This window comes from Calonectris borealis, chromosome 7, assembly GCF_964195595.1.
Source record: "Calonectris borealis chromosome 7, bCalBor7.hap1.2, whole genome shotgun sequence".
NCBI lineage: Eukaryota > Metazoa > Chordata > Aves > Procellariiformes > Procellariidae > Calonectris > Calonectris borealis.
The window spans coordinates 28,186,050-28,206,330 of NC_134318.1; the positions used below are offsets into that span (position 1 = coordinate 28,186,050).

The 20,281-nt window shown below is 67.3% G+C and overlaps 3 protein-coding genes across 5 annotated transcripts; all 3 read left to right on the forward strand.

Annotated features, from left to right (window-relative positions):
- Positions 1-222: 222 nt before the first annotated feature.
- HPS1 (HPS1 biogenesis of lysosomal organelles complex 3 subunit 1) lies at positions 223-5,104 on the forward strand. Of its 3 annotated transcripts, none has more exons than XM_075154807.1 (18): positions 223-383; positions 493-630; positions 703-845; positions 1,071-1,179; positions 1,378-1,538; positions 1,621-1,723; positions 1,819-1,926; positions 2,008-2,077; positions 2,187-2,254; positions 2,850-3,017; positions 3,092-3,268; positions 3,340-3,407; positions 3,541-3,663; positions 3,776-3,841; positions 4,036-4,180; positions 4,278-4,391; positions 4,532-4,614; positions 4,888-5,104. In XM_075154807.1, the coding sequence occupies exons 1-18, from the start codon at positions 285-287 to the stop codon at positions 5,048-5,050; spliced, it is 2,106 nt and encodes a 701-aa protein (XP_075010908.1). In that variant the 5' UTR covers positions 223-284; the 3' UTR covers positions 5,051-5,104. The 3 variants fall into 3 exon arrangements, with proteins under 3 accessions (XP_075010908.1, XP_075010909.1, XP_075010907.1); XM_075154808.1 differs by having other exon boundaries at positions 259-383; positions 1,822-1,926; XM_075154806.1 differs by having other exon boundaries at positions 259-630; positions 1,822-1,926.
- A 1,244-nt stretch (positions 5,105-6,348) lies between these two features.
- On the forward strand, positions 6,349-11,028 carry PYROXD2 (pyridine nucleotide-disulphide oxidoreductase domain 2). The gene is made up of 16 exons (XM_075155465.1): positions 6,349-6,505; positions 6,904-6,923; positions 7,167-7,260; positions 7,334-7,407; positions 7,520-7,666; positions 7,810-7,963; positions 8,178-8,239; positions 8,353-8,450; positions 8,872-9,013; positions 9,103-9,237; positions 9,328-9,400; positions 9,510-9,666; positions 9,800-9,954; positions 10,093-10,199; positions 10,306-10,426; positions 10,647-11,028. The coding sequence occupies exons 1-16, from the start codon at positions 6,349-6,351 to the stop codon at positions 10,715-10,717; spliced, it is 1,767 nt and encodes a 588-aa protein (XP_075011566.1). The 3' UTR covers positions 10,718-11,028.
- Positions 11,029-14,018: 2,990 nt separating this feature from the next.
- LOXL4 (lysyl oxidase like 4) lies at positions 14,019-19,360 on the forward strand. The gene is made up of 14 exons (XM_075155466.1): positions 14,019-14,316; positions 14,519-14,697; positions 14,827-15,038; positions 15,593-15,631; positions 15,756-15,972; positions 16,121-16,304; positions 16,574-16,728; positions 17,047-17,214; positions 17,396-17,558; positions 17,680-17,923; positions 18,188-18,303; positions 18,400-18,536; positions 18,731-18,842; positions 18,948-19,360. The coding sequence occupies exons 1-14, from the start codon at positions 14,034-14,036 to the stop codon at positions 19,016-19,018; spliced, it is 2,280 nt and encodes a 759-aa protein (XP_075011567.1). The 5' UTR covers positions 14,019-14,033; the 3' UTR covers positions 19,019-19,360.
- Positions 19,361-20,281: the final 921 nt, after the last annotated feature.

Sequence of the window (20,281 nt, forward strand, 5' to 3'; positions counted from 1 at the left end):
ACCGGAGGTGTAATAAAGTTGGGCTGAAAACGGCGCCGGCGTCTTCTGTCCGCCGCGGGCCGGGAGCGGGCCGGGAGCGGGAGCGGGAGCGGGAGCGGGCCGGGAGCGGGAGCGGGGCAGCCCCGGGGCGGGCTGGGTGCCGCGGTGCAGGCCCGCGCCGGGCCGCCGGGGGCGCTGCGCGCGTGGGCGCGGCGGTCACGCGCGGCGGAGCAGGAAGCGGCGCGGGGCGGGCGGAGCCGCGCGGTCCCGGTGCCCCCCGCCGCCGCCGTGGGTCGGGCCGGGCCATGCGGTGCGTCCTGATCGCCAGCACCGCGGCCGAGCTGCTCTTCTACTGGGCCGATGCTGCCTTTCTCCGCCGGCTGCGGCCGCCCCACGCCGGGCAGGTGGGGAAGGACGGGACGGGACGGGACGGGACGGGGCGGCGCGGGTACGGGGAGGGGGTGCGTGGTGCGCGGTCGTGCTTGGGTGCTGACCTGGGGGCGTGTGCGCCAGGGCCCGGCGCTGGAGGACAGCCTCAACACCCTTTTCGCTCCCCTCATCATCTCCTGCGCGGCACTGCTGGAGAAGCTCACCGACACCTACACCTGCTTCGCGACCGAGCACGGACGGCACCTCCACGTCCTGCACATGGTAGGACCGGCACCGGCACCGGGGACCGGGGTGCCCTGGCTGAACCCCACCTGACCCCGCTGCCGGTTGCAGTTTGGCGACTGCCTGTACATCGCGGTCAACGGTGACGGGACGGAGAGCGAGGATGACCTGCGCCGGACGCTGTTCGTGCTGCGGCGCTTGGTGGAGGCTCACTGCGGCCTCGTCATGCTCGACTCCCACCTCATCCGCAAGGAGTGAGCGGGCATGGCCACTGGCACAGGCTGCACGCGGGGGTGCCAGGGCAGCTGCCAAGCGCTGCCTTCATGCAGCCCTGGGGGGATGGGAGTGGGTGTCTCCAAGCTGGGACTCACCCTTGCAGCGGGACCCCCTGCCTGCCAGGCTGCAGCTGGAGTTGGGGGTGCCCGTTCCCCCGGAGAGGTGGCAGCCGGCTCTCAGCTCGTGCTCTGCGGCCATTGCAGGTTGCGGCCGGCCGATTCGGAGCAGCGGGAGCGTGTCTGGAGCCTACTGCGGGGTCTGCTGGAGACCTACAGCCACCTGCGGGAAGAGGACCAGAGCTTTGCGGTAGAGGTACCATGCCCCGGGGTGTCCCTTGCTTTTGGGGTGTCCCAAGGGTGTGAGACTGCGTGGAGTCCCAGGATGTGGGAAGGGCTGTGGACCAGGGACTTTGGGGCAGCCACCTGGAGCAGTGGAGGCTGAGACCTACCCCTGAGGCTGCATGACTGCGTCTGGGGGGGCTCAGCAGCCTTCCCCCCACCCGCCCCCCAGGCCGTGGAGCGGCTGATCCACCCTCAGCTGTGTGAGCAGTGCATCGAGTTCCTGGAGCGGCAGGTGGTGCAGTACATCAATGCCAGTCCCGAGCGTGGCGTGGACGAGGTGGGCCATGCCTTCCTCCTGGTGCACACCAAGCTGCTGGCCTTCTACTCCAGGTGCGCCCGACCTTGGCCCCACCACCCTCCCCGGGGCAGCCACTCGTTCTCCTGTATGACGCTTCCCTTCTCTGGCCCACAGCCGCAACGCCAGCTCCATCCGCCCTGCCGACCTGCTCGTGCTCATCCTCCTGGTGCAGGACCTGTACCCCAGCCAGAGCACCGAGGAGGAGTTCGAAGCCCAGGTGCTCCAGAGGAGGGTGTGGGGGGCAGCAGGTTGGGGTGCCCCCACGGGGTGATGCCTTGGCAGCCAGGGCTTAATTTTTTTCCCTTTTTTCAGAAGCCTGCGGCAGGGAAGGTGCTCCCTGAGGGACCTAAGAGAAGCGAGAGCATCCCTATGAGCGGCCCTGGCTCCCACGGAGCTGCGGAGAAGGACTCAGATGACCAGGTGAGTCCCTGGGATCAGGAGCTGCAGGGTGGGACACTGGCTGGGCTGCCTGCAGTGCTCTCATCTCTGACCTGCCGGCAGGACACAGACGATCTCTCCGTGCCTGAGGTCTACTACACGCCCGAGCCCTCGCCAGGCAGGCACAGCACGGGTGAGTGCCCAGCTGGGCAGCAGCCCTGCCCCGGTCCCCCCAGCCCCGTGGAGGCTCTGGGGCTGCATGGGGGGCTGGCGGGGAGGGCGACCTGCCGTGCTCCCCGCAGGCAGCGAGAGCTGGTCGGAGGGTGCTGAGATGCTGGGCACCGGGGAGGCAGACGCTGCAGATGTCCAGGTGAGCAAGGGGTCCTGCGGTCCCTCCCAGCTCCACACCTCCCCAGCCTGTCCTGGTGCTCTTTGCAGTCTCTGGTCCTCGTCACTCATCCCTTGCTGTGCTGTGGCTGTGGGTGCCCCAGCCTCTAGGGCTGGGGATGCGCCCCACGTCCCCCATGTTGGGCATAATCCTGTGAGGGCTCTGACCACCCTCCCTGGGGCATTGGTCTCCCTGTCCAGAGCTGTCGGCACAGAGGGGCCGGGGCTGCCTCAGAGCAGTCTGGTGTCTCCCTCTGCTGCCTCTGGGCTTTCTGGGCTGCTGCCCTGCCAGATGCCACAGAGCCTCACACGCGCTCTGCAAGCAAGTGCTGGCCTTAGTGCAAGGTGTTTGCAACCTGTGTCTTTGTAGGTGGCTTCCCCTCTATCTGCTGCTCTTTTGGGGTCCCTGGGCACTTCTCTCGCTGCTGATATTTTGTTGTGCGGCCCCTTCAGCTCCCTTCATTCAGTTGTACCCGGTTGCAGCTTTCAGGGCATTGCTGTGTCTCTCCAGAGCGTCCTGGGTCGGGGTGGGCTGTCTTGTCCCTGCGGGGGCCTGAGCATTTCCCCTCTCTCCCCAGATGGCAGAGGACTTGCTCCAGACCTTGCAGCCTCTGGTTCCTGAAGCTTCAAACCCCAGAAGGATCTTCCTGGACGCCAACTTGCGGGAAGGTTACTGCCCCTTGCTGCCGCACACCATGCACTGCCTCCCGCTCTGGCCGGGCATCTCCCTCGTCCTCCTGACCAAGGTGAGCTGCCTGTAAGGTAAGGGAAGTGGTGGTGGGCTGGGTCCTGGCTGACCCACTTCTCCCCTCCCTGGCAGGGCCCCATGACCCAGGTGGCCATCACCTTGTACCAGCTGCTGGATGGTTTCTTGTTGCTGGAGAGGAAGCTGGAAGAGGGGCCGGAGGCGGGAGCCCCACGCTCCTACCCGTTCCTGGCTGAGCTGCGGCAGCGCATGGACAAGTTTGTGAAGAAGCTGAGCGGGCAGGACATCCAGGTGGGAGTGGGGACACAAGGACCCTGTCCTGCTGTCCCTGCAGCCTGACACTGAGCCCTGTCTCTGTCTAGTTGCAGAACACCTGGGTGGACTTCAAGAACAAGATATTTTCCCGGAGTGAGCCTGGGAGCTCCCTGGAGTGAGTACGGGGGGGCCAGGAAAGTCTCCGGGGCAGGCGGGGACCTTTCCCAGCCCGGGGGGTGGTGCGGCTGTCCCTGCGGCACTGGGGGCCCAGACGACAAACTCTCTGCCATCCATGTCTCTTGGCTCAGGCTGCTGCAGGCAGTGGCCAACGTGAAGCGGCAGCTCTGCTCTGTGTACCGCCAGCTCTTCCTGGCCTCCGCCGGCCACAGCCTGTCTCAGGGGCTGCGGGACCGTGCCCAGAAGCTGATGAGGTGAGTCCATGGGGGCGGCCGGCATCCCTGGGGGGAGCTGGGGGATTGTCCAACACCCGGCTGTGCCGGGGCTTTGGGGTTCCCAGCCTCTCACCATACCTCTTTTCGGCAGGGAGAAGCTTCTGGACTGGCGGGACTTTCTGCTGGTGAAGAGCAGGCGCAATATCACCATGGTGTCATACCCGTCCCTGCGGCTGGGAGTCCAGCCCGGCGAGGAAGGGTCTCTGGGGGTAGCAGAGGTGGGAGTGGGACCCTGTGCCCCCAGCACCGGGCTCAAGGGGAGGAGTGTGGTGGGCGAAGGCGGTTTCCCCGAGGCTCAGGGGCTGTCCTGGAAGGGCACCAAAGTTGTTGGACACCCTTAACCCACCCCACATACCTGGAGGACTTTCCTGGCCTGGTGCACTTTATCTATGTGGACCGCACGGCCGGGCAGGTGATGGCACCGTCGCTCAGCATGACAGAGAAGTCCAGCTCGGAGCTGGGCAAAGGCCCCCTGGCCGCCTTCACCAAGAGGAAGGTACTGCTCGTGGGGCCGGGGGTGGGATGGGCACCACAGGAGGGGGTGACAGTTGGAGGGTTTTCTGCTCAGACTTCAGGTGCCCCTTGTCCCCCAGGTCTGGTCCCTGATAGCGTTGGCCCGGCGATACCTGCAGAAGGGCTACACGACATTCATGCTGCAGGATGGCGACTACTGCTGTTCCTACTTCCTCTGGTTTGAGAACGAGCTGGTACGTGGGGCGAGGAAGGGGCTGAGCCCCTCTCCCCCGGCACCTTCGGGGGGCAGGGAGCAGGGCTGTAGGCACCACCCGGCTCCGGCTCCTTGGCAGTCCCCTCTGTGCTCCTGCCCTCTGCTGTCATCTCTCCCCAGGGCTACAAACTGGAGGTGATGGAGGTGCCGGTTCTCTCCGATGATTCTGCTCCCATCGGGATGCTGGCAGGAGACTACTACAGGTGAGCAGTCACCAGCCCTGCGGTTTGGCACCAGGGCCCGGGGCTGTGCTGGCACGGGGGTCCCCATGAGTGATGCTCTCCTTGCCGGGATGTTGCTGCAGGGTGGTACCAGTGCTGCGGTGTCACTGGGGTTGCAACAGCCCATCTCCCCAGCCTGATGCTGTGGTCCTGCTGGCAGACGGGCACTGTGTCCTTGCCAGGGGGGGAAGGTGGTTAGAAAGCAGGTGCCAGGCTGCGCTGCACCTGCCGAGCCCCCTGTCTTCTCCTTCCCAGGAAGCTGCTGCGTTACTACAGCAAGAACCACCAGGGAGAGGTGGTGAAGTGCTACGAGCTGCTGACCGTGCACCTGGGCATCATCCCCTCCGAGCTCGTGGTCCAGCAGGCCTGCGACTTGGCCCGGCGCCTCTGGGAGCCCTCCCGCATCCCCCTGCTCTGAGCTGCCCCCAGCCACTTCAGGGCCAGGATTAAAGCGGGGGTGTGGGTGTTCCCAGCATCTGGGCTGCTTTCTTGGTGTCTGTGTGCCATCAGCTGTGCCTGCAGGCAGCCATGGCAGCCTTCCCATCCTCCAGCCCAGCCGGGGCTCCCGCTGCCCGCCTCCCCACTCCCCGCGGGCTTCGCTGGCAGCCAGCAGCCTCCAGAGACACACAGAGAGTGGGGCTGAGAGGTTGTTGGCAAATCACCTTCTTGCTGAAAAGTGCATTTCCAAAGCAGGATTTATAGTATTGGCTTGGCATCACTGCAGGGCTTCAGCTGGAGGACAAAATGGTGTGGCCAAACCTGCATGGAGGAATGGCCCAGGGTGTCCCCCTTCCCTCTCGCCCCCAAATGCGGGGTGCAGGGCCCTCGGGGGCTTGGCAGGCTCTGGGGAGGTGCAGCCCATCCTGCACCCCCTTCCCCGCACCTGGGCTCCAGTCAGCCGTGGGGCCGAGCTCGGCTGGGCACGGGGTAAAGCTGAGGCAGCTCATGTGTTTCCCAGGCATGTTTGGGCTCTGTGCACATGCAGACCCCCCGGGCACGGATGGGGATGGGGCCAGCCCTGAGGGGCTCTGGCAGCCGCTGCCCCCTGTGGCTCTGTGCTGCTTGCTGGGGCTGGGGACGGCGGTTCAGGGAGCACTGGACCGCGGCGGGGCCTTTGCCCCATCCTGCTGGGCAGGAATTTGCCCTGCCAAGCAACAGCGCTGGGTTCGGGGCCAAGCTCACCCCCAAGCTGCCCCTTCTCCTGCTGCTCTCAGGGTTTGCCTGCTCAGGGGGGCCCAAGCTCCCCCGTCTCGCAGTGCTTGTTGGCCGATCACCCCAGCCACATGCCCCTGGGTCCTCCCTGGAGCAGAACAGGGGCTGGGGGGCCTCTCAGGCTCCCGCCTGCCTGCCCAGCACCTTCCTGGGGTACAGGCTGAGGAGCACCTGGCATCCTGCTGAGCACCAGGCAGGATCCGACCCTGTTGCCTTCTCAGCACGGGCTGGTCTCCAGCCCCCCTGCAAGTCCCTGGCAAAGCTCTGCCGGGGTCAGCGTCTTGCGGTGAGCAACACTGGGGAGGCAGCACTTGGCATGTGCCCCTGTCCTGCCCAGCCTCCCCGCAAGCCCTGGAACACAGCGTCCGGCCCTGCGCCAAGGCGTCCCCTGCCCTGGCCCCCCCGTCCCCTCCCCGTGCCTGGAAGCCCTGGGAAAAGCTCCACTGTGAAAGCAAAGTCCAGGCCGCTGGGCATAAGGCAGCCGTGGCCGGGCACTGCAGGGCAATGGCAGCCGGGGTCTGGGCAAGGCTGGGCATGGGCTGCCCTTCCCGCTGGCTGCAGGGCTGGCATCTGCCCCCGGGGCTGCCAGGAGCGCGGCTGGCCCATGCCGGGGCTGCAGACGGGCTGCAGCGGGAGTACGACGCAGTGGTGATCGGGGCAGGTAACACGGCGTGAGGGAGCCGGTGCTGGGCTGCAGGGAGCCAGCAGGGACACCAGGGCAGGTGGGGGGGGTGGCCAGGTGGGGACCACGGTGGCGCCGGGCACGTTGCAGCCCCCCAGTGTGCTCCTTGTGCCAGGGAGGGTGCAGGGGTCTTGCACAGCTGGGCACACATTGCAGCCCCCCAGCATGCTGCTTGTGCAGGGCACAGCTGGAGCATCTGCTTTGAGCACTTCTGTCCCCCTCCCCTGCACAGCTAGGGCCAGCGCTATAGGGACAGGGGAGGATGCTCCCTGTCACCTGTATCCCTGCGTCCAGAACCCTGTTATTTGGGTGGTTGTGCCTTGTGCTGTGGGGCTGCCCTGCTGCCAGGCTCGGCTCATCTCCCTCTTTCTTTTCAGGGCACAACGGGCTGGTGGCAGTGAGTACCAAGCAGGGTGCTATCGCCTCCATTGCTGGGGGACAGTGGGGGACCAGGGAGGGTCTGTGCCATGGGCAAGGGACGGTGTTGGTGGCAGGGCCCATGGGGCTGGGGGCTCCCACAGGGCTGTGGGGAGTGGGGCCCTCCCTGGTGAGGGGGGCACTGTGTGCTGGAGTGCACACCTCGGGGTGATGAGATGTCCCACCCGGGGGGATGGGCAGCATGACACCACGCTCCCCCCAGGCTGCCTACCTGCAGCGGGCAGGGGTGCGCACGGCCGTGCTGGAGAAACGCCACGTGCTGGGCGGCGCGGCCGTCACAGAAGAGATTGTGCCAGGTATCCCTGTGCACCCCTTGTCCCCCTGCCCCAAGCCAGCCCTGGGCACCTCCCACCACCCCACGTCTTCCAGGCTTCAAGTTCTCCCGGGCGTCGTACCTGCTCAGCCTGCTGCGGCCACAGATCTACGCCGAGCTGGAGCTGCAGGTACCGGCACCCATCCCTTGCCGGGCTGCCGGCACCTCCCGGCACACTGGCAGGGGTGAGCCCGCTGCCAGGCCGTCCCCGCAGGGTGGGTCCTGCCGTCTCTGTCTTGCAGCGGCATGGCCTGAGGGTGCTCCCACGGGACCCCTACTCCTTCACCCCGCTGCTGGAGGACAGGAGCCCCCCCCGCTCCCTCCTGCTGGGGCACGACATGGCCCAGACCCAGCGGCAGATTGCTCAGTTCTCCCAGAAGGATGCCCAGGTACCGTGGGGGCATGCACCCGGCACAGCAAAGCCCCCGAGGGGCTGCACTGCCCAGCGGAGCAGCAGGGATGCTCCTGGGTGGGGTATCCATTGCACCCACCATGGCGCAGTCCCTCTTGCCCCCCCTCTGTCCCCTTTCAGGCTTACCCTGAGTATGAGGCATTCATGGGGGGCTTGGTGTCGGCCCTCGACCCGCTGCTGGATGCCCCCCCGGTGGATACAGCTGCCCTGGGGCAGGGCTCCCTGATCCAGCGGCTCAGGGCCCTGCAAGCCCTGTGGCCCCTGCTGCGGGCAGGTATGTTTGGGATGCCAGGGGACCCCGATGGCAACGGGTGCTTGCCCGCACCTGGAGTGGATGATGCTCCTTCCCAGGGCACAGGCGCCCCAGGAGCTCCAGCTGGGCTGGCAGGCCAGCAGGCTTGCCCACTGCCTGTCCCCAAACCCAGCCGGGCACAGGCAGCTGGCCCTGGCACGGCTGTGCAGGTCTCACACTGCCTCTGCACCCCCAGGGCTGGCGCTGGGGAGGCAGCTGCCCCGCTATTACGAGGTGCTCACAGCCCCCATCTCCAAGGTGAGTGCCAGCAGGAGTGGCACAGAGCCACCAGCCGCATCCCTGCCTGCCTACGAGGGTGCTGCAGCAGCCCCCCACCCCAAGCCTGGCACTCTCCTTTTCTCCTGGGCCAGATCCTGGATCAGTGGTTTGAGTCGGAGCCCCTGAAGGCGACTCTGGCTACTGACGCGGTGATTGGAGCCATGGCCAGCCCCCACACACCTGGCAGCGGGTGAGGGTCCCTTTCCCCCAGGGCTCATGGCTGCAATGTCCCCCCGTGCCATCCTCTGCGCTGGCAGCTCCTTGGCTCTGCTGTGCCCTGGTACCCCATGCCCTGCCCCACTGCCTCTCCCTCCCGCTGCCCGCTCAGCCTTGCCAGGGTGGCTCAGGGGTTGGTGCTGGGCAAAGGGCTGTCCCCCATCCCTGCCATATGGCTCTCCTGAGTGGGTCCCACTGCCCTGTTGCTGTTTGGACCCCTCTGTCCCCAAGTCAGGTCAAGTCCTGGCCAATGGGTACTCCCTGTAACTGATTTGGCATCCTACGAACTGGCATGGTCCCATCTATGGGGGCCGTGGCACCATCCTCACCATGCCCACGCAGGGGACAGACCTGTCCCCTCAGACGGCAGCTAACCTGGGGTCCTGCTGCCACAGGTACGTGCTGTTGCACCACGTGATGGGCGAGCTGGAGGGACGGCGGGGGGCCTGGGGCTACGTGGCTGGCGGGATGGGGGCCCTGTCCCAAGCCATTGCCCGCGCAGCAGCTGCCCAGGGAGCCCACATCTTTGCTGAGAAGGTACAGGGTGTCTGGGTGCGGGCAGCTGCCTGGCCAGCCTGCAGGCAGCGGGGATGCTCTTGGTGAGCCCCTGTCTTCCCCCCGCCCAGGCGGTGTGCCACGTGCTGCTGGGCAGGGACGGGCGGGCGCAGGGCGTTGTGCTGCAGGACGGGACGGAGGTGAGGAGCAAACTGGTGCTGTCCAACGCCTCCCCGCAAATCACCTTCCTGGAGCTCACCCCCCAGGTATGGGGCACATGGGGCTGGCAGGGGCTTGGTGTGGTGGCCCGGTTGCCCCCCTCACTGTGGGCTCTGCCCCGGCCTCTCCCACCCCAGGAGCAGCTGCCAAAGGATTTTGTCCAGCGGATCCGGCAGGTCGACACGCGCTCCCCCGTCACCAAGATCAATGGTAGGTACTGGCAGGGCCACCGCCGCCACTGTCCCCACTGGAGGGACACTGGCACCAGGCTCAGCAAGAGGCTGCATGCCACTTCCCCCATCCCCCCTCCCATGCCCAGTGGCGGTGGATCGGCTGCCCAGCTTCCTGGCTGCCCCCAACACCCGCGATGGCCGCCCCCTGCCCCACCACCAGTGCTCCATCCATCTCAACTGCGAGGGCACCCACCTCCTGCACCAGGCCTTCACTGAGGCCACCTGCGGGCACCCCTCCAGCAGGTAGGAGCCTGCACTGGCACACCTTGGTGCCCCGGGGAAGGGGCAGGTCAGTCATGGCAGGCAGTGCTGGAGGAAGAGGTTTGGGGTGGCTGGGTCCCCCTCTGCCTGCCCAGCTAGTGTCCTGCTCCCCCAGGCCCATGATCGAGCTCTGCATCCCCTCGGTGCTGGACCCAGGGCTGGCCCCGCGGGGCTGCCACGTCGTGTCCCTCTTCACCCAGTACACCCCCTCTGCGCTGGCGGGCGGGCAGCTGTGGGACGAGCAGGCCAGAAATGCATACGCAGACACAGGTACGTAATGCATACATGGACCCAGGTAACACCAGGAACGCTGGTCCCTGCCCATGGGCAGAGCTGCCCTGGAGCTGCTCAGGGGCCGGCCACCGTGTCCCCCCCAAGCTGCCTGCCAGTCCCTTCATCCCTCTCTAGTGTTTGACTGCATTGAAGCCTATGCCCCGGGGTTCAAGGCATCCGTCATCGGCAGGGACATCCTGACGCCACCAGACCTGGAAAGGATATTTGGGCTGCCCGGAGGGGTGGGTGCCACGTGGGCTCAGCTCTGAGCATCGCCCCGGTGTCAGCATTGGTGGGCATACAGTCCTGGGCCAGGCACAGCCAGCTCACACAGGGCTCTGCTTGCAGAACATCTTCCATGGAGGGATGTCTCTGGACCAGCTGTACTTTGCCCGGCCGGCACCATCCTACTCAGGCTACCGGTCCCCAATTCCCAGCTTGTACCTGTGTGGAAGTGGAGCCCACCCTGGTGAGTAGGGCTGGGAGCCGGGACCCTCCTGGGGGGCTGCAGGAGGAGGACAGGTGTGCGTGGAAGAGGTGCAAGGGCAGCACGAAGTGGTGGGAGGGTGTCCACTCCCCTCTCTGCCCTCGCATGGGCAGGGAGATGGGGCAGCTCCACTGGTGCAGCCCTGGGCCCCATCTCCTAGGGCTGGAGCTGCCTGCTGCTCTCCATTTCTGCTCTCTTGCAGGAGGAGGAGTGATGGGAGCAGCAGGACGCAATGCTGCCCGGGTGGCCCTGGAGGACTTCAGGCGCCTGTGATGGCAGTGGTGACATCAACTTCGCCTATGCAGGGTTGTGGTTGCAGCGAGCCATGCAGAGCCCTGATCGTCCTCAACTTGCTTCCCATGCACCGCAGGACAGCAGCATCCCCTGAGAGCGGGGGGGTGCGGGGTGGCAGGGTCCCTTGTGCTCCCAGCTGCTTCTGTCACCTTGAACACGTGGCTGGTCCCAGCCCGCTGCAGCCCAGCCTTGCCTGGGTGGCTCCTGGGCACCCAGCGGCCATGATGAGTCTCGCTCAGCCCCTGTCTGCACACATGGAAATAAACCCTGGCATGGGCTCTGTCCTGAGCACTCTTGCTGTGGTTTTTCAGCTCTTCGTGCAACTCCCAATGTGCCGGCATGGGGGGCTGCACTGTGCCATCTGCACTGTGGCTGGTGATGCAGCCCAGGGGAGCTGCCAGAGGGGACAGGCATGTCCCAAAGCAGTGAATGGGGACAACCAGCCCCTTGCCCTCTCCTCTGCTCACTGATGCAGTCTCAGGTGCGTGCAGGGCTATTTGGCTGGAGCCACTCAGCCCTGGGCTGGCCCAAGGTGCTTAGAACAAGCAGGGAACCAGGGAGCTGCTTGAGACCTGCTTTGCTACCTGGAGCCCCCAAACTGTCCTCTGTCCCCCCGGCCCTCGGTGGCTGCGTGTACAGCAGCCACGCGCCCAGCAGCTCAGAGGCTGCAGAGTCCAGGACCGGCAGCTGCCCCCCCCGTGCCCCGCACCCCCCCCCATTCCTGCCGGGAGCTGCCTGCACGTGTTCTGGCCCCATCCCTCCATCCGCAAGGCAGATGCTCCGTGCAGCCCAGCAGCTCCCGCCGGCCACCCCTCAGCCAGCGGCAGGCCCGGGGTGTGCCCCTCTCCCGGGCTGCTGCCGGGAGCCGCTCGCTGCAGATTACAGAGCTCACATCCTCTCCCTGCCCTCTTCCTCCCCCGGACAATGCTCCTGATTCAGCCGCCCGCCTCGCCTCCCGCCGGGCCCTAAATACGGTGCTGCCAGGCTGAGCTGTTGCACCTGAGCTGGCTGAATCAATATTGACCGGCCAGGAATAGTCCCGCAGCCCTCTGAGAATAGCCCCGCACGCCCGCCCCCCCGCCCACAGCTTCCCGCGCAGGGGGCTGCCCTGCTGCCGGCGCCGTATTTTTAGCTGCTGCAGTTGCTGGCTGCCCGGGGCTGCAGGTGCTGGCACCCAGTGAGCCCTGAGGGCTGGGCTGGACGGGGATGACAGTGAGGGGGGACACCCCCAGCCTGGCAGGGTCACACTGAGCAGCAGGACACAGTGTCCCCACTGCTGCGGGTTGAGGCTGGCAGGTCCCAGGTGTGGGAGAGCCCACCGGACCCCCCGCTGCCCTCTTCTTGCTGCCCCCAGGAGCAGAGGCAGAGCTGGGAGTGGGACCCAACACCCACCTGCCCTGCACCCCTGCCGGTATCTGCCTTGGGGGCACTCGGGGTGGGGGGTTCCTGGCCTCACACTTGAGGAATTGAGCTCCAAAACGTCGAGACACGAATGAGTCATGGGCTCCGCTACTGGCCCCAGCTCTGCCCTTCCTGAGGGCTTTCCGTGGCCCCCGTGTTGGGGCTGGCCAGGGACACCCACCCCAGGAGAGGCTCCAGCGTGTGCCCCGAGCCCGGCTGGGGCATAGGGCTGGGAGGAGGGTGCCCTGCGAGGGGCTCCTGGGGCTGGGCGCCCCTGCACGCCCCGGGGGTGCTGGAGGCTCCCGCGGGACGTGGCGATGAGCTCACAGGCTATTCCCGGCCGTGTTGATCCTGGCTCCTCCCGGCAGGAACCAGCTGCTTCAACTCCAAACAAACAGCCCGGTGGCCACCGGCACATTCCTGGCCGGCCCCTGGCCACGGTAAGGGCACAGGGCTTCCTGTTTATCCCCGTCCCACGGCTGGGCACGGCGGGACGCGTGGGCAGCGGGGTGCCACGGGGACCGACGGCGGGACAACCCCAAGCCAGAGGTTGCTCCTGGGGCAGGTCAGGGGGGGCACCCCCCATCTCCACATCCCACGGAAGGGGGCTGTGCCTGGGGACCCCCGCAGCCAGCCTGGCTCAGGGATGACCCAGGTGATGCCCTGGGCTCCTGGTGCCACCCCACAGCCTCCCCTGGTCTCTGTGCCCCCCGAGTCCTGGCCCCGTTGCAGCAACCCGAGGCACCCCATGCCTGCGTGCCCGCTTGAGCTGCTGCGTGGGGTGGGAAGGGGTGAGGGGTGTCCTGTTGGGGTGTCCCTAGTGCGGTAATTTGTTACCCCCAGAAAATCCATGTTCTGCCAGGCTGGGGGCCAGCCCCATGGTGTGGTGGTGCTGGGGGGGCGGCATCCCTGACTGGTGATATTGGGTTCATTTTGGGGGGGGTGTCCAGGCTCCCGGCAGGTAGGGGCTATCCCAGGGGTGCTCAGACCCCCCAAGCTGGGGGGAGGGGGGCACCAGGGGTTGGGGCAGGAGCAGGTTTGCCCCAGTGTAGCAGAAGAGGGCTGGGGGCGGGTGGGGCAGAGAGAGCAGGGCTGGACTCCAGGCACGGTGCGGGGGGGCTGGGCTGGGCAGCGTGGGCCCCCACCCGGGGCGGCCCACCCCGCCGCACCATAAAAGCGGCGGCAGGCGGTGCTGGGCGGCAGGAGAGCTGCTGGAGGTTGGTGTGAGTTAGTGCCGCGTCCCCTCGCCGCTGCCTGCCCCACGCTGCTGCCTGTCCCGCACCGTCATCCCCATCAGGGTGAGTGCCAGGGATGGCGCCGGGAAGGGGGTCTGGGCACATGGGGGGGGCAGCAACCCCACTAGTGGGGCTGGCTCTGAGTGGGGATGCAGGGGGAGAGGCAGGGTGATGGGGGACAGGGGCTGTGTGCAGGATGGGGAAGGGACTCTGGTGTCGGGCATAGGGTTCAGGTGGGGGATAAGGGGGGGGTCTGTGGGGCCCCCACCCACGACCCAAAGCATGGGGCAGGCAGGAAGCAATAGGGGTGGGATAGTTTCATGGGGGTTCCTGTGGCAGGCAGGGCTGAGTGTGGGGCAGTGGGTGCTTGGGGGGGCTGTGCCAGGGCTGGGTGCCCCCGACGAGGGGCAAGTGGGTGTGGGGCTGGGGCTGAGTCCCGGGGTGGGGGATGCTACGAGGTGTGCATGGTAGGGACGAGCTCCTGCATGCCCCGCAGCGCAGGAACAGGGATGTCACCGCCATGCGAGGGGCCATGACATCCCTCCACCATCGCCCAGCTTCTGGGGCACGGGGGAGCTGTAGCAGCACCCCCCACACTGCTATGGTCCCCAAGGGCTCCGTGTTGTGCTGTCCCCAGGCATCCCACTCCCGGAGCCCCAATGGTGTTGTCGGCTGGCATGAGCCCCATTCTATTCCCGCTGGTGCTGCTGCTGCTGTGCCGGGTGGCCCCCAGCGGGCAGGAGCCAGCCCCGGCACAGCTGCGGCTGGTGGGGCCACGGGGGCCGGCCGGGGAGGGCCGGCTGGAGGTGCTGTACCAGGGGCGCTGGGGCACCATCTGCGACGACGGCTTTGACTTCCATGCGGCCACCGTCGCCTGCCGGCAGCTGGGCTACGCTGCAGCTGTCACCTGGACCCATAGTGCCACCTACGGCCAAGGGGAAGGTAGGGGGCAGGTAGGGAATGGGGGAGCAGGGGGTCCTGGCAAGGGCAGTGTGCTTAGCACTGGCTGGGGCAGCCTGCCCGGGGGGGGCTGTGGGTGCGGGCAGCCTGCTGGGGGCACTGGATGGGGTCCATGGTGCTGGGGAGGGACATGGGGACCCCCCCAATGGTGACACCCAGTCCTCTGTGTGTGTGCGTCCCCCAGGCCCCATCTGGCTGGACAACGTGCGGTGTGGGGGCAGCGAGGGCTCCCTGGCAGAGTGCGTCCACAACGGCTGGGGCACCAGCGACTGCCACCACGGCGAGGATGCTGGCGTGGTGTGCTCAGGACAGCGCCTGCCCGGCGCCCCCCCCCAGGCCACCACCTCTGGTCACCTGGGAGAGGTGAGTGCCCAGAGGGATGGACAAGGAGGCTGGGGCAGGTCTCTTTGACCCTTCCCCTTATCCCCATCCTGCACACCCTGCCCTCGATGCTGGACCCCTCCATGCCCACCCCTGTGCCCACCGTGGCAGGTGCCAGGGCCGAGCCTGGAGGAGGTGCGGCTCAAGCCCATCCTGGCACGGACCAAGCTGAGCGTGCCGGTGACGGAGGGTGCTGTGGAGGTGAAGCACAAAGGGCGCTGGAGGCAGGTGTGTGACGCCGGCTGGACCAGGAACAACAGCCGTGTGGTCTGCGGGATGCTGGGCTTCCCCCGGGAGAAGCACGTCAACACCAGCTTCTACCGGTAGGGATGCGGGAGAGCCACGCTGCAGCCATGGGGCACGTGGGGCAGGGTGCCTGGCTGGACAGGGCAAGAGACCGGGGGGTGTCGGGGAAGGGATGCACACGTGGGTGGGTGTGCGGGGTGCTGGTATGGCCTGGCCATGACGGGATCCGCTTCTTGGGGCCGTGATGAGGGGCAGAGCTGGGCTCGGCAGCAGCCGGGAGGCTGTGGGGACAGTCACCAGCTGTGGCCAGCAAAACCTGGGTGGAAGGAGAGGAGAGGCAAGTAGCCCTTGGCCCCTCCACCCCCGCCTCAGGCTGGGGCTATAAATACAACCTGTAATGAGCCCCTGCCGGTGCCAGGAGTCGCACGGTCCCGCCGGGGCATGTGGCACAGCCGGGTAATTGCTAGTGGGGAGAGGACCTGTCTTCACCCTGCCGTGCCGTGGGAGGACCCCCCAGCTCCAGCTCCTGCCATGGGGTGGTGGGGAGGGCAGGGATGATGGGGTGGGGGATCCCGAGCCCTGCAGGGTTGGCACAGCTCCCCCCCGACCTCCTGTCTCTGTGCACCTGCAGGAAGCTCTGGAACATGAAGCTGAAGGACCCCAACTCCAGGTAGGGCTCAGCCCTGGACAGGGCGGGCAGGGGCACCCAGGGTGGGCACCCAGCACGGGCGTTGGGTGGGGGAGAGTCTCTGGTGCCCGAGCTGACAGCAGCCCCTGCTCCTCTCCCTCGGCAGCCTGAAGACCCTCAGCCAGAAGAACAGCTTCTGGGTCCACAGGGTGCGGTGCCAGGGCGCAGAGCCCCACCTGGCCCGCTGCCCCACGCAGGTGGCCCCACCAGCCCTCCGCCAGCACGCCTGCCCCCGCGGCATGCACGCTATCGTCAGCTGCCTCCCTGGCCCTGCCTTCCAGAAGGGCAAGAGCAAGGGCAAGAGCAAGACCTCCCCGGGAAAGGTGAGTCCCGGCACAGCCCTGTGCCCCGTCCTGCTGACGGAGGATCCCGGAGCCAGGCAGCACCCAGCCACCCCATTTGCACCTGTGCCGGTGGTGCAGGCAGGTGGCTGTGCCCTGGGGCCGCTGACCAGCTGCTCCCCGTGCCCAGGTCCTCCCGGTGCGGCTGCGAGCAGGCACCCACGCCGGCGAGGGCCGGGTGGAGGTGCTGCGCCACGGGCAGTGGGGCACAGTGTGTGACAAGCAGTGGGACCTGGCCGCAGCCAGCGTGGTGTGCAGGCAGCTGGGCTACGGGACGGCGAAGCAGGCCCTGGTGGGAGCACAGATGGGCCAAGGTGAGGCACATGGTGCGGCAGGGACTCAGGTCATCACTGGGCTTGGAGGGGCACGATGGGGAAAGCCCCTGGTATACTGGGCGCTGCTGGAGCATCCTGGGATGTCCAGGCAGCTCCAGCCTGCACTAGGATGGGGCTCCTCTGGCTGCTCCTGCCATGGGCAGCCCCATGCCCGTAGGGAATCCCCAGACCAGGAGAAGGAGGGTGGGGGACCTCCCTGCTCCAGGACAGGCACGGAGCGAGGAGCGCTGACCCTCCCTCTGCTTCAGGCCTGGGACCCATCCACATGAGCGAGGTGCGGTGTGCTGGCCACGAGCGCTCCCTGGGCGAGTGCCGCTTCCAGGATGCCGAGCAGAGCGGGTGCCGGCACGAGGCTGACGCCGCCGTCCGCTGCCACATGCCCCACACGGACTTCCAGAGCCAGGTGAGCCCCTGCCTCCTCCCCAGAGCCTGAGAAGCCCCAGCCCCATTGCACAACCCCTGCCCCCCAAGACCTGTGCCCGGTGTGGATGCTCAGAGTAGCCCCGGGGTGGCCCAGGGGATGGGGGGATAAAGAGCAGCACGCTGATGGGGGCTACAGGATGAGCTGGTGGCACAAGTGGTCTTGTGGGGAGGAAAAGAGGGAGAGGGAGGTGGGGGAGATGTTCAGCTGGATGCACGGGGCTGCCTGCCCCATTGCAGCACTGGGTGGGAGGGCTGGGAGTCTGCCTCATGCTCCGGCTCAGCCCCTCTTTGCCCTCAGGTGCGGCTGGCCGGGGGCCGCAGCCCCGAGGAGGGTGTGGTGGAGGTGCTGGTGCCGGTGCAGGGGCGGCTGCAGTGGGGTGCAGTGTGCGGTGCACAGTGGGGGCTGAATGAGGCCATGGTCGTCTGCCGGCAGCTGGGGCTGGGCTTTGCCAGCCATGCTCTCCAGGTGAGCGGGGTCCCAGCCTGGGGCCTGGGCTGCAAGGGGTCCAACGGGATGCGTGGTGTGGGCATGGGACGGCCAGGGGCTACAAGCCCTGGTGGCAGTGCCGGGGCAGGGGAGCTGGCAAGGGAGGCGGGCTGGGTGCTGGCGAGGGCTGGTCCAAGCACTGTGCTCCTCCTCTGCCCAGGAAACGTGGTACTGGGCAGGCAGCCCCGATGCCACCCAGGTGGTGATGAGCGGTGTGCGCTGCGCCGGCACCGAGCTGGCCCTCCAGCAGTGCCAGCGTCACGGCCCCATCCACTGCCCCAGCGGTGGGGGACGCTTCTCGGCAGGGGTCACCTGCACCGCCCGTGAGTACCGGGAGCCCAAGGGACACTGCTGGGAGGGGGCACCCCCCTTCTGGCGCAGCGGGGGGGGACTGTGCGGGGTGGGGATCGCCTGCTCCACTGCCACCCATCCCCTCCACGCCAGATGCCCCGGACCTGGTGATGAACGCCCAGCTGGTGCAGGAGACAGCCTACCTGGAGGACCGGCCGCTGGGGCTGCTGTACTGCGCCCACGAGGAGCGCTGCCTCTCCCGCTCTGCCGACCACATGCACTGGCCCTACGGCCACCGCCGCCTCCTCCGCTTCTCCTCCCAGATTCACAACTTGGGCAGAGCTGATTTCCGACCCAGGATGGGACGCCATGCCTGGACCTGGCACCAGTGCCACCGGTGAGTGCCCCGTGGGCAGGGGCTGGCAGGGAGCTGCCCCCTCCCCGGGCCAGGCAGGGCACAGTGACAGCCGTCCCGCAGAGGCTGGCCCGCCCGGGGTAATTAGCAGCATCCGCACCGGCACTGTCATTACGGCTTTATTTGGCTTCAAGGCTGTAATTTGCCCAAAGCCTCTGGGTGCTGCCTGCTCCCGGCTGGGCGGCCGGGCCGGCCGCGTGCTCCCTGGCCGGGCACCAGCCCCGTGCTCAGCCCTTGTCCCCGCAGGCACTTCCACAGCATCGAGGTCTTCACCCACTATGACCTGCTGACGCTCAACGGCTCCAAAGTGGCCGAAGGGCACAAGGCCAGCTTTTGCCTGGAGGACACCAACTGCCCTGAGGGTAGGTGCCAGCCTCAGAGCTGCCAGCAATCCTCCTGTCCTACTCCCCAAAGGGAGCTCTGCCCGTGCCCTCCCTCACCTCCCCTCCCTCCCGCAGGGCTGCAGCGACGCTTCGCCTGTGCCAACTTTGGGGAGCAGGGGGTGAGTGTGGGGTGCTGGGATACCTACCGCCATGACATCGACTGCCAGTGGATTGACATCACCGATGTGCTGCCAGGCAGCTACACCTTCCAGGTACTGGGGATGGAGGGGCAGGGTGTGCCCCAAGCCACTGGAGCTCAGGGCTGGGGGCCACCCTCCATGGCCACCACCAGCACCCTTCGCCCTGCACCTCGGGGTGCTGCTTTGCACCCCACAGTGCATGCCATGGCCCTGCCTGCCCAAGGCAAGGCTGCGGTGCCCACAGCCCTGCCTCTTGCCGTCCCCAGGTGGTCGTGAACCCCAAGCACGAGGTGGCCGAATCGGACTTCTCCAACAACGTGATGCGGTGCCAGTGCAAGTACGACGGGCAGCGCATCTGGATGCATGGCTGCCACACGAGTACGGAGGGACGGGAGCAGAGGGGGCAGGGTGGAGAGAAGTGGCAGGGCTGGGAGTCCCGCAGGTCCTGTGTCCCCCCCCCACCCACACCATTGCTCTCCCCAGGTGATGCCTACGGCGCTGATGTGGTGAGCGATCTGGAGCGACGGGAGCGCCTGGCCAACAACCTCGTATGACCCCCCCGCATCGGCATGTGCCCGGCAGCGTCGCGGGGCAGCCCGGCTCCCACATCCCGGCCCCTGCGCCCTGGCAGCACCCGACTTGGCTCAGGGACTCGAAGACTTTTGTATTTATTGATGCTGCCGCAGAGGATGGAGACAAGCACCAGGGCTGACGTGGAGCACCCGGGGGTGCCCAGCCCCGTGCTGCTGGCGGGACCTGTGAGAACGGCCCAGGTACCGCAGCAGCCCTTACCTCTGCGGCTCCGGTGCCCCCCAGGACGACTACCTCAGCCTGCCTGCCCGGCCCCCTGGTGCCAGCAGACTCAGGACAGGACTCAGCCTCTGCCACCCGTGCACCAGTCCTGTCCTCAATAAAGGTGCTGTGCGATGGGAGAGGGGTGCTGCGCAATGGGAGAGGGGGTACCCCCTTATCAACCCCACCATCCCCTGCTCCTTCCCCTGCACTCTTCCCCACCAGGACCATGAAGCCGGTCCCCAGCCGGGGACAACCCTGGTTTAGGCGATGTCCCCCTGGCCAGGCAGTGTTCTCCCTCTGCCACCCATGGCCACCAGCCCCCTGGCTGCCTGTGTGTGGCTGGTGCCAAGTGGCTCTGGCTCGCCGCCAGTGGTCCCTGCCGGCCAGGGCACCCTGGCCCTGAACTGGCTGACCCCATGCACACAAAGGGACCCGGCCAGCTCTGTGGCAGCATGGGCCGGCAGCCAGCCCACCGGCTGCCGCGGCTGCAGCCGCCGTGCCGGGGCTTTCCCAGGCTGCCCTGGCAGCTTCCCAGCCCCAGGAGCAGGGATGGGACCGCTCTGCCCCTCGAAGCCCTTGCTCCTGGGAACAGGGTGGGGACACGGGGGACACTGTGCCCTCACTCTCTGTGTTTCTTTCCTCCCGTGGTTTCTAGCAAATGTTTTTTTAAAGGAAATAAATGGGAATATTCGCCACCTACCCACACTCTGTATGCCTGGCCCCCATTGAGCCAGCTACTGGGCGGTGCCACCCCTCTCCTTGCACACCCCTGCCTGTCCCTACCTTGCCAGCAGACACCAGCCCAGGGTGGGGGGCTGTCAGCACCCGCCTCGGCTCTGCACAGCCCAGAGCCCCAGGAGCAGAACCAGACACGTGACGGTCCCCACACGTGGAGGTGCTGCTGGGGACAGCGGTGACGCGCTGGGGTGGCCCGAGGCCAGGGGCCGTGGCGAGGCGCGTGCTGGCAGAGGCTCGCTGTGCCGTGGTAGGGGTTCAAGGGATGCCGGATGGCGGGGAAGATG